This window comes from Carassius carassius, chromosome 14 (genome assembly GCF_963082965.1).
Source record: "Carassius carassius chromosome 14, fCarCar2.1, whole genome shotgun sequence".
Taxonomy (NCBI): Eukaryota; Metazoa; Chordata; class Actinopteri; order Cypriniformes; family Cyprinidae; genus Carassius; species Carassius carassius.
In genome coordinates this window covers 4,137,175-4,150,038 of record NC_081768.1, presented here as the reverse complement: position 1 = coordinate 4,150,038, position 12,864 = coordinate 4,137,175, and the positions used below count along the sequence as shown (strand labels likewise).

General features: G+C 35.6%; 1 protein-coding gene across 2 annotated transcripts in view; it reads right to left on the bottom strand.

The window, feature by feature from the left end:
* The window catches only part of LOC132156750 (runt-related transcription factor 3-like), a 79,246-nt gene that overhangs the window by 42,110 nt on the left and 24,272 nt on the right, over nucleotides 1–12,864 (bottom strand). For both annotated transcript variants that reach the window (XM_059565752.1, XM_059565753.1), the window contains exon 3: nucleotides 796–1,040. In XM_059565752.1, coding sequence (XP_059421735.1) covers nucleotides 796–1,040 — 245 coding nt within the window. The remainder of the gene's footprint in view (nucleotides 1–795; nucleotides 1,041–12,864) is intronic.

The window sequence follows — 12,864 nt, the reverse complement described above, 5'->3', positions numbered from 1 at the left end:
TTATATGCACATAAAATATTTATGATTAGCTCCGCGAGTAAATAGCATAATTTCCTAACCAATTTAAACCTTAATTTTAGCAATCTTATTTAAATTAGCTTGCGTTTGCAGAACCAAAAATAAACACAATTTAGATATGAATAAAATAATTGCATATAGCCTAACAGTATTTTTTCGCAGACAAACATTATAACCGGGATATCGTTGTCGGGGTTATTATTATAACAGCTCTTTTCCAATTAAATAATAATAATAGACCTATAATAATAAAAACAATAATAATAATAATACAATTATAATATAATATCATATAATATAATGTTATAACAGAATTCAAGGACCTGTCTTGTCGAATTGTCCCTGACGTTATGAATATTTTGTTTTTATCTTCTATATTATCTTCTATATTATTATTCCAGCAGAAGTATGTTACGATGATATCATAAAAAAATAAAAGACAAATGCTAGTGTTTGAATTATTCGTTGACTTTTAGGTGAGTGGGCTTTTTTAAAGGATTTTAAAACTGTGGTGAGCAAAAAAGGTTTACCTGTGCAAAACATATATATATATATATATATATATTATGGTCTTATAATATATAAACATGCGAGAAGCATTAATAATGATAGCACTCACCGTTTGTTTGTACCATGTATTTTTTATTCTAACGGAAAAGGCTCGCGCAGCCTGCTGTTGCTATGGTTATCTCTTCAGGAGAGCGCGACTTCTGACTTGTGAAGTAACGGACAACGCAATGAAATTAGTTATATTAAAGAAATTAATGTTTTATTTACCTTGAAAGCCACCGGCAGGGTTTTGTTGCACCTCCAGTGTGACGGCAGCACCGAGCAGAGAAAGTTGGGGCTGTCGGTGCGCACCAGCTCTCCGGCGTGATCCGCCAGCACGTCCACCACGGAGCGGCTCTCCAGAGGCCGGCTGGCCCGCAGCGGACCCGGCGCGTTCATGCTTGGGCTCTCGGTCACTTTAGCGCACGGGAACGAGGCGGAGGGCGGCGTGAACCGTCTGCTCGTGCTCGGGTCTACGGGAATATGCATCACAACAGATTAAAAATGAGACCCCCGTGAAGAGCTCAGGCACCCAAATGGGGTAAGTAGCCTACAGAAAGTCCGTGATAGTGGCCCCGGAAAACTCCTCCGTGACCGTTTATTTTGCGTTTCGGTGCAGGACGCAGAAGCGTTCAAGTGCGCTCGAGTTTCCCACTGACTTTAGCACAAACCAAGAAACCGCAAGCACACACATACGCGCGCACACGCACTCGTTCTGCACGATGAAAGCAATTTGGAGTCAAAGCACAAAACTGATACAAGTATGCTTCCAAAGCATACAAAACTATTACTATTATGAAACTAACGCATTTATTCCGGAGTGTGTACAGCAGGTGTGTGCTGCTCCTGGATGTCAGTTTTACTTTTAGTCAAAGCGAAACTTTCCGTTCTATCAGTCCAGAGTCTCTGAAAATAAAGTCCACACAAATTAATCCCAGTTTAAGAAAAACTTCTGCAGTAAAGTCCGGCTTAGTTGTCAAATGCTCTGCTTCCAAATGAATGTTGGAGCGTAGAAGTGAGTTTAAACAAGAAAAAAATGTGTGTGGTAAGTTAGTCAGACGTACGTGCCTGTAAAAGCTGCGCTCTGCGCTCTGCAGACAAGAGTTATTTACTCATCTCATTATAGCCTGGAGTGCGCCGAGCGCTCCGCCAATCAGCAACCAGGGCCGGGTTTAATCGACCAATCCGCGAACAGGGCTGGGTTTGGTGCGCCCATCAAACGCGCCGATGCAAAACTGAAAGCTCCTCTATTATCAGACATACACTTAATGAACAATCAATATATACTTCAATCCTCCCCTTACATGTTAAGGCACATAATGGATTAAGGTTTAGAGTCTGCCAGGTGTAACCTTTAAAAGCCACAGACAAAAATTAAAATATATTTTGCTGAAGTTATTCATGTCTGTGTGCAAGTTTATCTTTTGTAAAAATGAATAATGCATCGAGCAATCCAGAAACAGTAAATTAACATTAATTGTCAAAGCATCAATTATCCCTTGAAAACTAATTAGGTTAAAAACTGTAGCAATAACAATAATTAGGCTAAGCAACGTTCAAACAGTAATAACATTTAAACAAGTTTTTTTGCACATGCAGGAAAAAAGTTAAATTGGTAAATCAAAGTCTATCTCCCATGCATCTTGTGCTAAATTAATTTTCTAATAACTAATGGTTTTGCTCCATCATAACAGAACAATAATTATGATAATGTATTTTATAAGTCTCATACATGGTATTTAATTAGAATCTAATGAGTTCTTGTGTGGTTGACACACCCTGAGCTCTCACTGTCACCACTAGTAGGCGCATTTGTCGTCTAAAAACCTTCAGTGGAGCCTCGGAAAACGAATTAAAGCGCATTAAACTAACACTGAATGGGAAAGAAAAAGACAGAGAGAGGGAGACAGACTGAAAGAAAAGAAATGAAAAGAAACAGAGAGGCAGAAATATAGCGATTCCCACAGCTACAGCTGGTTATCTGAATGAATTAATGTTTATGTGTGGATTTCATCAGTTTAAAAAAAAATGTTTTAAAGGTTATTGATGATGATACATTAACGCACTTAAACTGACGCTAAGAACACGACAAAGAAACAAATGAATTAGCTGACTGATTAACAAATCCTAAACAAATTGTTAAAGTGAGTAAACGGAGAAAAGCCTTTGCTCTCTACAAATGCCCCAAATGCAAAAAAATATTTATTTATTTATTTACATACAATTATACATTATATAAAAATGTACGGTTTTAAATTCTAAATTAAATTTAATAGTTTCACTCTGCACGACTAAAGCATTTAGTCTAAATGTAGTCAGACATAAAAAAAATCTTCCATTCGCAAGACAAATCGAGTAAATATTATATTATTATCATTATTATTATTATATTAAATGTCTTATTTTCTAAAATAATTTGTTACAATTTAACTTGTCTCATTTCGTTAAAGCCAACAGAAATGCCTTTACAATAGTAATTTATATTTCTAACAGTCGTAACAGCCATTAAATACATATTATTCTGCTTGCATTCGTTCTTTTATTGGCTCATTCTGTGACGGAAAGAGGGAGTGTATGTTTCAGTGTTATATATGTGCAGTGGGCTTGAGGTTTAACTCGTGTTTGCAGGATTTGTGCCAGAATTCTGCGGGCTCGCATGCTAAAGATGAGCTCAATTTGAAACCAGCATCTGGTTACATGAAGACAACACATTAAAATAAACAAACAAACAAACAAACACACATGTGTTTAATAATTATAATTAATTAAAAAAACAGCCATGTAAACGTACTACTACTACTACTACTTGCGATTATTATGTATAATAATACAATGATTGAATTAATATTATTTTTATTATTAATATTAATAGCTTTTATAATTCAACGAAAACCTCAAAACGCCAAAAATCCGTTATTATATTATATTATATTATATTATATTATATTATATTATATTATATTATATTATATTATATTATATTATATTATATTATATTATTTGTTGCTGTTACACCACTGTTTATTTTAATCTCCATGTGAGGAAATATTATGAACATAGCCCACCAATGGTCTAAGAGATCGAAAATATGCACATTATCCTGCATCTCCAGATCATTAGCATGTTTCATCAACATCTGCTCGAAAGACCTATTGCGAAGGTGTCTTCCTCTTTTCACGCCTTCCATCCGCCCGTTGCATTGAGTAACTCTTGTCGAAATAGACGCACATGTTGACATGTGTTGACACAGCCTAAATGCTTAAAATATAGCGGGATATTTTCTTTATTCACACGTATGCAATTCCTACATTACAATGTGCCTGTTACTACTAGCAAATATTAATAGCTAATTTCTAATAAACCATAAGAATGAATTTAAAAAAGTGTATTGCTGCATCATTTTGTATCGCGTTTGTTCTTATTGATATTATAGCACCGTTTAAAATGTGTTATATTGCATGTGTGCTATATCAGTATAGGCCTGATATGTCTAGACAAATTTGAACAGTCTGCTAAATGTCTGATAAAGGTATTTTTGGGGCGCAATCTGTCAAAGTCCGTTTCACCCAGAGCAAATTATCATCTAGAACAGCTTTTTAAACGTAAGTCATCTAACAGAACAAACAAATAAACAAAAACTATATACGTCAATGAAAAATAAAGAAGAAGGATAAACACTGTATCATAAATTGTTATCCCGAACGCGAACGTGCCAAGAAACCTCCCCAAACACAAGCTGGTCAGGGGTCGTTGTGCATGCATATATCGGTGATATTTCAGCATCTGTTCATTATTAAAAAGTGACCGCACGCGCTCAGCCTGTCCTGTTCAGATGGCGCGCGCAGTTTCTACGGTCAGTCACAGTCGCGCGGCGACGTGCCCTCCTTGATATGTGATCTGAGAGAGGCGCAGCTTACAGCCCGCGTCAAATACACATCGAGTAATCAAGCGCTGAGAAATGATGTGAGCGGATATAAAGAGGCATGAGCCCTCCAAAACAGACTTAAGTTCAAACAACGAAAGATATTCCAGAGACGGACTCAGAGAGCACCAACATGCCATCATTCTTTAAGGGTACAATGGGGTTTAATGCCTCCAGGAGAAAAAGACCCTTTTGATTCGATTTTATTTTCTCCCAAAACACTAAATAGCAACAAAAACCACAACAGCTCTTTGCTAAACCTGTTTGTTCCTGTGTGTTGCACAAGCAACATGAAGTCATGCATGCAATGCCTATGTTGATTTTGAAGTAACTTAATCTGTCTAAAACATGTGGCAGATTCATGTATGGGAATCCCTGAAAATATCATGCATTTTGAGACAAAAAGGAAATGTTTTATCTGAACATTGCAACAAAAGGGAATCCCCTTATGCATTTAACTGAAAAAAACAAGCTTTGCTATATACCGTAAGTTGTTCAGTTGTGAATGTTCTCTCTCAATGACTAATTATGAAATTGCAAAAAATGCAATGTATTACAAAAACTACAATTGCTATTAAAAACTATCAAAAATCGATTAGTATTAAAAATTAAATCTTATGATTCAAGTAAAACCCCATATACTCTATTTTGGATAAGTATGGTGTAATTAACAATTAAATTGTTTTAAATAGTACATTTATTAACATATATTAAGTTAATTGTCCTTGCAGAATCCAAAGGCTCCACTTGGAAGGGAGAAAAAAAACAGTGTGGCCAAAAGCATCACCAAAGTCTTTGGTTGGCACAGGATCGATACAGTATACCTGAACAGAAACAAATTGCTTTCCATAATTAGGAGGGAAAATATTTATTGCAAAGGATGTGCAAAGTGGACTCACACTGACTGCTCCAATCACAATGTAGATTAATTTGTAATATACACGTATGCTAACACTGCACCTACTGTACTAAAAGAAAAACACTATTCATATGAAATACTTTAGAGGTTATGAAATGCCAAAAGTGGTTGAATAAACAGACAAAACTGGTTAACCATTTGCTGAAGTGGTTATATAAAAGTTATTCCAAAAATATCATGTATTTGTTGCAAATGAGTTTTGCCTCTTATCTACTCAAAATCAGTAACTAGAGGCTTTTTGCCACAAGTTTCATCATAAAAACCTAAATCATAACATATTTAGCAAATTATTTTGATGTAAATTATGTTGTTCAATTTAGAAATATATATAAATAATCATATACTCTTGGACCTAACTCCACATTTTAGGCTTTTCACTCCATTGCACCCACTAAGTAGTGACAAAGATGTTAAACAGTCCACATGCCAAACTAAATTCACTCTTTATCCAATAGCAAGTCAAAAGTACTTCATACGTCTCTAAGGTTAACGTTGAGAGCATGTGCACACAAACACACACGAACAAAGCCACTTAGATTTCATGCAGAATCTGAAAAGTACTGAATCTGAAGAAACCACAGATATGTGCCCAAACGCTCTGAATTGGTAAAACATTACTTTATTAGTCATCACCCTCAAACACACACACACAGGCCTCCATACCAGCAGATAAAAATCAAATCGGGACGTAAAATGCTGACATAAGTCTGTGGATTTGCTATCTTCCCCCCTCTGTGGGCGGCAGCACATTTCTTTACGTTTACAAATTACAGAGGGAGCAAGTCTGGAAGCCGCAGAGAGCATTCCTTCCGTACAGTGTCTCCTTGTGTTTCAGCTGCGGGTTTGTCTGTCTGAGAAAGCAGTACGGATGACCTGCAGTCAACTCTAAATCTCCCGTTTACATGCTTGAATTTCAGCCCCACCTCATATCAGGTGTCCCTAATGACATCATCACAGTGTCCTATCTAAAGCGCATTGCATCTCTCTGAAGTCTTTGTGATGTCATCTTTCATTTTCGTTGCATGCAGCTAATACTCCAATTCATGTGAAGAAAAATAACATCAGTGCACAATGCACAATATTAATACAATATATAAATATGCTCTCAGCACTGTTGACTGTAATGACGCTCAGTTTACCGCCTTTTGTCAAATACAGTGAAGCTTGCGGTGAATGATTCACTGTAAGCTTTAATTTGTTTTATATTTAAAGTAAAGCATGTCAGATCAAAGCATATTTTGCTGATGGATGAATCTGAATTGTTATTGTACTGAAATATTACAGATGACGCCATTCACAATGTATATGGATCTTTTCAGAGAATGTAAAACAAACAATTATTTTGTATTTCTGTCCAGAAGTGCTCCCTCTCTCACAGAGCACAACATTAAAGCCATATTTGCTCACTAGAACTGTCTAGGATGAATACACTTTAAAAGTCTCCATAAAAACACATTACTCAATAAAATATCTGATGGGTTCAGATGGCAATGTCTGTCTGTGTCACCAATCTTCTTAATTTTTCATACATTATATAAGTTTTTAGCAGCACCAAAAACCAGATATACACAGTAAAAATACACACACACACACACACACACACACACACACACACACACACACACACACACACACACACATATATATATATATATATATATATATATATATGTATGCATTTTTTTTTGTAGAAAATACCATTTCAGGCTTTTATACTTCAAAATGTCACAGTTAATTGTTATGCTTTCTGTTTCTTTGTAATTAATTGTGAAATTTACTACGAACTGAGTGAAAATTGTGCACAGATGATTTCAGCGTATCTGTTTTACTTGTTTATGTACTAAAATGCTCAGATGCTGTGGAAAACTTTCATGTGACATAACATGGAAAATGCATGATGAATCGTGTCATCAAAACAGTCTGTTTTTCATGGAGCATGCAGGAAGTGTTTTACAGAGAGATCGGAGTTAATGTTTGTGGTAGAAAAGTACAAAGATTTATTATGCTGTTAGGAGTATTGAGACTCCGCAGCAAGAACTGCCTGAGTAAAATGGCTCTCTTGAGAAATAAATCAAATGCTGTTTTATGGAGCTATGTGCAATTTCAATGTCATTTCCTCTTTCAGTTGGATTTGGACTAACTTCATGGTGGTACAGTCGTCCTCCTGGCCCCTAGAGGAGGCATGTGCATCAGCTGAGGCTTCTGAAACATCACTGGTGGTAGACACAGGATACATCAGCCAAAAGTAAGGTCTGAATCACATCACATATGCTACAAGGTCTCCCTGGCTCTTTTTACTTGTTTAGTCCTCATTAATATCTATTTGGCTTTGATTTAGCATTTTGATTAATCAAGTTGAAACTCTTATGTTTCCACATGATCTGTAAATACAAAAACACCTGCAAGAAAACAAGCACCCACATTCACACAGAGTGACTCCCTGTGTCACTCTTAGTGCATGTCCGATGCTGTGATATTGCATCTCTAATCTAGAGTAATTGCATGTTTTAGCTGTTCAACTCTATAAAAAGACAGGAAAATAAAAAGAAAACCCCAGAGTGCTTTATCACATTTTAGGTGCAGAGGAAGTTTACATAGTTTACACACAGCTGCAAACCAACCCTTTTAATTACAAGTGCAAAAGAGAGGGTGGAAAATGTGTACCTGTACTAACATTATTGAGTAATATAAAAATAAAATGAATTAAAAAAAGAAGAAGAAAATATCCCTTTAAGAATGCACCACACCAGTCTAGTTGCTAAACAGTCTTGTTATTACTGCAAAAATCAGCTACAACATATTTCACTGCCATAACAAACAGCAGGCTGATTTCCCAACAAAATGTGCCTCTTTTAAACTGTATTTAAAACATTTGCCATCCCAAGCCAAGAAGTTGCTTTCTCAGACTCTTCCAGTCTGCTCTTTCAAAAAATTTCTTTCATATGTGGTCAGACAATGTACCGCATTTCATTAGATCATGCTCTTGACCAAACACTTTTTGCCTCTGACTGTGGTTGACCAGCAGCATTCATTTATGAGTTCACAACACATGAGAATCACCATGACTGTCGTACTTTTGTGATGTCATTCACACAAAGCCATCTGAAGAGTAATGTGTGTGTTTTGAGGGTTTCTTTAAAACTCTGATATGAACCAGTAATGTGTGATTCATCAAAAAGAAGCATCTGCGCTACTTAAAAATGTAACTTTTATTAATTTTAGTTTTATAATAAAACACTTATAAAATATCTTTGAATTGAACTAATGAACTATAATACAGTTATGCACTTTTATAAAATGTAGATATAAGATATAAGATATATATTGTGTAATTTCCACCTATCGCCACCAAATGGAAATGCAAAATAAAAACCGTTTTCAAACAGGTTTCTTAATGAATAGTTACTTCAGTCACCAATCAAACATCAATGGTTTGAGCATGGTGCCAAAATGTTTAAGAATGGCTTATTCTTTGTGAATATTTATAGTCTCTCCACATTAAGCTTGGATAAAAAAAAATTATATTTAAGATATTACGTAACCCACATTTAAAACCATCTTAGTGGACAGAAAAGTTTTTAGTAAAAAAAATCTCCCATATTTCGAAATAATACAAATTTCTGCTGGCGCACAGTTCTGTTATGTGGCTCTATTTTTACAGCCGAACCGCAGTAATCCTCCATCACCATTGGGAAGTCTGATCCTCTAGGAAAACTTCAAAGCCCCTGGAAATGACCCCCGAGCATAGAATAGAGATGTATTTTCAGACTTGTTGGAACCAATTTGATGGAGTAAGTGAGAGATGAGTTTCAGTGGGCACACGGTGGTCCCCCCCTGACAATAGATGGTCGTACGGTCTTAATGAGGGACACAGAGATCCAGGGGTGACCTTGTGGTGGCGGCTAAATTTACACTCCACCCCACTGGCTCCCAAAATAATCCACGTCCCGCTTTCATAAATGCCCCTCGCCACAGCCACCATAACTCAGGGCTTTCCCAAAACAAGAGCTCATGTGCCGGCAGCATTAGGAAGTGTGTCTGCCTGCCAACAACCGCTAGGGCCGTCCACCAGCGTCTGCTTACCACATTTTACCCAGAATACAATGCCCTTTTGTGTTTGCGTGCGGTGGGCCCCTTCTCAGTCGGAACACACAGACAGAGAGAGACAGAGAAAAAGGGGGGAAAGGAAGAAAGAAAGACTACATAGATAGATCATTAGATCGAATGAAAGACAGATAGAACATGACAAAGATAAATAGAACAATATGTAGATAGATGATCAATAGATAGCTAGACAGATAGACAGACAGATACAATAGATAGAACAATAGAATGAGAGTGATAGAGAGACAGAGTGATAGATAGATAGATAGATAGATAGACAGACAGACAGACAGATAGACAGACAAATAGAATAGATAGAACAATAGAATGAGAGTGATAGAGAGACAGAGTGATAGATAGATAGATAGATAGATAGATAGATAGATAGATAGATAGATAGATAGATAGATAGATAGATAGATAGATAGATAGATAGACAGACAGACAGATAGACAGACAAATAGAATAGATAGAACAATAGAATGAGAGATAGATAGATAGATAGATAGATAGATAGATAGATAGATAGATAGATAGATAGATAGATAGATAGATAGATAGATAGATAGATAGATAGATAGATAGATAGATAGATAGATAGATATACAGACAGACAGACAGACAGACAGACAGACAGATAGATAGATAGATAGATAGATAGATAGATAGATAGATAGATAGATAGATAGATAGATAGATAGATAGATAGATAGATAGATAGATAGAATGATGCTTTAACAGATAGATAGATAGATATATAGATAGATAGATAGATAGATAGATAGATAGATAGATAGATAGATAGATAGATAGATAGATAGATAGATAGATAGATAGATAGATAGATAGATAGATAGATAGATAGATAGATAGATAGATAGATAGATAGATAGAATGATACAACAACAGATAGATAGATGGATGGATGGACGGACGGACGGAAGGACAGACAGACAGACAGACAGATAGATAGATAGATAGAAAGATAGATAGACAGATAGACAGAACAATGGAAAGATAGAAAGAACAATAAATAGAGTAAACGAGAGAACATCAGAATAAAAGAACGATAGAATGTTAGACAGAATGTATGATAAAATGAATGATAAAACAACCAAATGTTGTCAGATTCGAAATGGCATTTAAAACTGAGAAAAAAACAAAAGCTGTGTAAAAAAAGAAAAAGGAAAGCATGATAAAGTGGTAGAAGAGAAAGAGGAGAAATGGTGTGAGATATAGGGGGCCTTTCATGTGGTCTCATGCGGAATGCTGCCATTCATTCCCGCCTGCAACAAAAGTCACATGTTTATCTTTTTTCTGTTCAGACGAAGCGCTCCATCTCGCGAGTGTCTGAGAAGGAGGAGATATGTTGTAAATGAAAGGAATGAGGGAATTAAAAAAGTAGGTCGACACAGAACAGAGGAATTCATCAAAACAGCACGCTTGTCGGAGCATGTGCACATGAGTGTACACTCTCAACACACATGATAATTCTGATGCAGATTTTCTGACACATAATACATGGATTCAATCCCCAGGGATTGCATGAACTGATGAAATGCATTCCTTCAAAAGCAATGCAAGTCACTTTGGATATAATTGTCTACCAAGCGCATTAAAAAAAACATAAAAATGTATATGATTATATAATATGCAGCAAACTTCGAAAATCTCTGAATTGCAAATCAGGCCTTGAGCAAAATTTCTACCTGTATAGTTTTTGCCTAAAGCTCTCTTCTGGTGTGTTTGTAAACTCATACACAGTGCTGGAAGGTGTCGTTCTGTGCTGTTATTTGAGCTAATCAATCCAAGAGCATGTAAAATCTCTGCCAATGCATTGATTAAAGACAAAACTCTAATATGAGCTCGTTAACAGACTCGCTGCATGTTTAATCACTCATAATGGGCTCGGCAAGTTTGACTTTCTATCAGTGGCCTGTAAATGAGAGATAAGAGTGCTTTCACACCACTGAGCTAATTTTTGCTGGCAAGCATGTTTTTCTTAAGAAATAAATGTAAAAATAATGAACCTTTAAAACATCACATTAGTAATCAATTAAAGTACCAACTCATAAATCATATACTGAATAAAAAATTACTTACCAGCTGGTCTGTGACCTCATCAGGAAATGCAACATAATAAATGAGGTAAAACAAAAGATTCAATTACACAAACACAAACTAAAAGTGTATAAATGAATCTGAACATTGTAAATAAATATTCCTTGCCTTAAGCCACCAAAAACAGCTAGTAAAAATAATAACACAAATAAAGGAATAATTCAATTTCTCAAATTATATTTATAAACATAATATGGCATTTATAATAATTTATAATAAAACATATATTATAATAAATATTAAATAATAATTATAATAATACAAAATTTATTTAATGATTTTGTCCAATATATAAAATGCTAAATATTAAATAATTTAGCATTTTAATAGCCATTTCACAGCCAATAAATATTTATTTCAGATCAGTTTTCTCAGTTCATGTGGAATAAAGCAGTTAAACCCTGCACAAGGCGGATTGTTCCTGTAAAAATCAGTTAATCAGAGACATCAGTTAAATGAAGCATGGAATGTCCAACAGGAAGTGACAGTACGAATATTTGTCATGAAGTGTTTCTAGATGGAGGGAAATCGCCAAGTCATCACTGTGAAATAACGAGTCAGCAGCATGATGTCTGTCATCTGTCTGCAAAAATGAAAGAAAGTGTGAGATATTTTGCAACTTGTACAGTATGTATGCGAGTCTGCATGGGAATGTCGTGAGAGTGATCCAGACAGCCTGATCAGAGTCCAGACACAGAAAGGCAGAGGAATGGGTAGAAAGAAAGCTTGAGTGTGTGTGTCAGTGAGAGGGGGAATCCCTGTCTGCTCGTGTGGCTTTTCCTCAGAAAAGGAACTGCTTTAACTCCACAAACACACTCGTTGTTTTAGCTCTATTGGAGCACACACGTGCAGTTGAAGATTAGATCATGCCAGGTATTCTCAAAACTAAAACTAGTTCACTAGTGAAACTAAAATTACTACCTCATCAGATGAATGAAAAGGCCATTTACAGAGTTCCCTATAGTTTATGTACTGTTCAAAGATACTAGATTACTGTAGTTTCAAGACTATCCATCTAAAATACACACTTCATAAAATTGAATGTTTGTGCTTGTGTCTATTTAGATTATAACTTCACAGTCAACATGAAATTAAAACTGAGCCTCAGTGGGAAAAAAATGGTGTAGAAACAATTTTCACGCATAAATTGCTAGTATTTCACAAACAATTACAAAGAAGTAGAAAACTGAAATACTTTTGTTTAAACTATTTTTTTGTATGTCAGTAATGT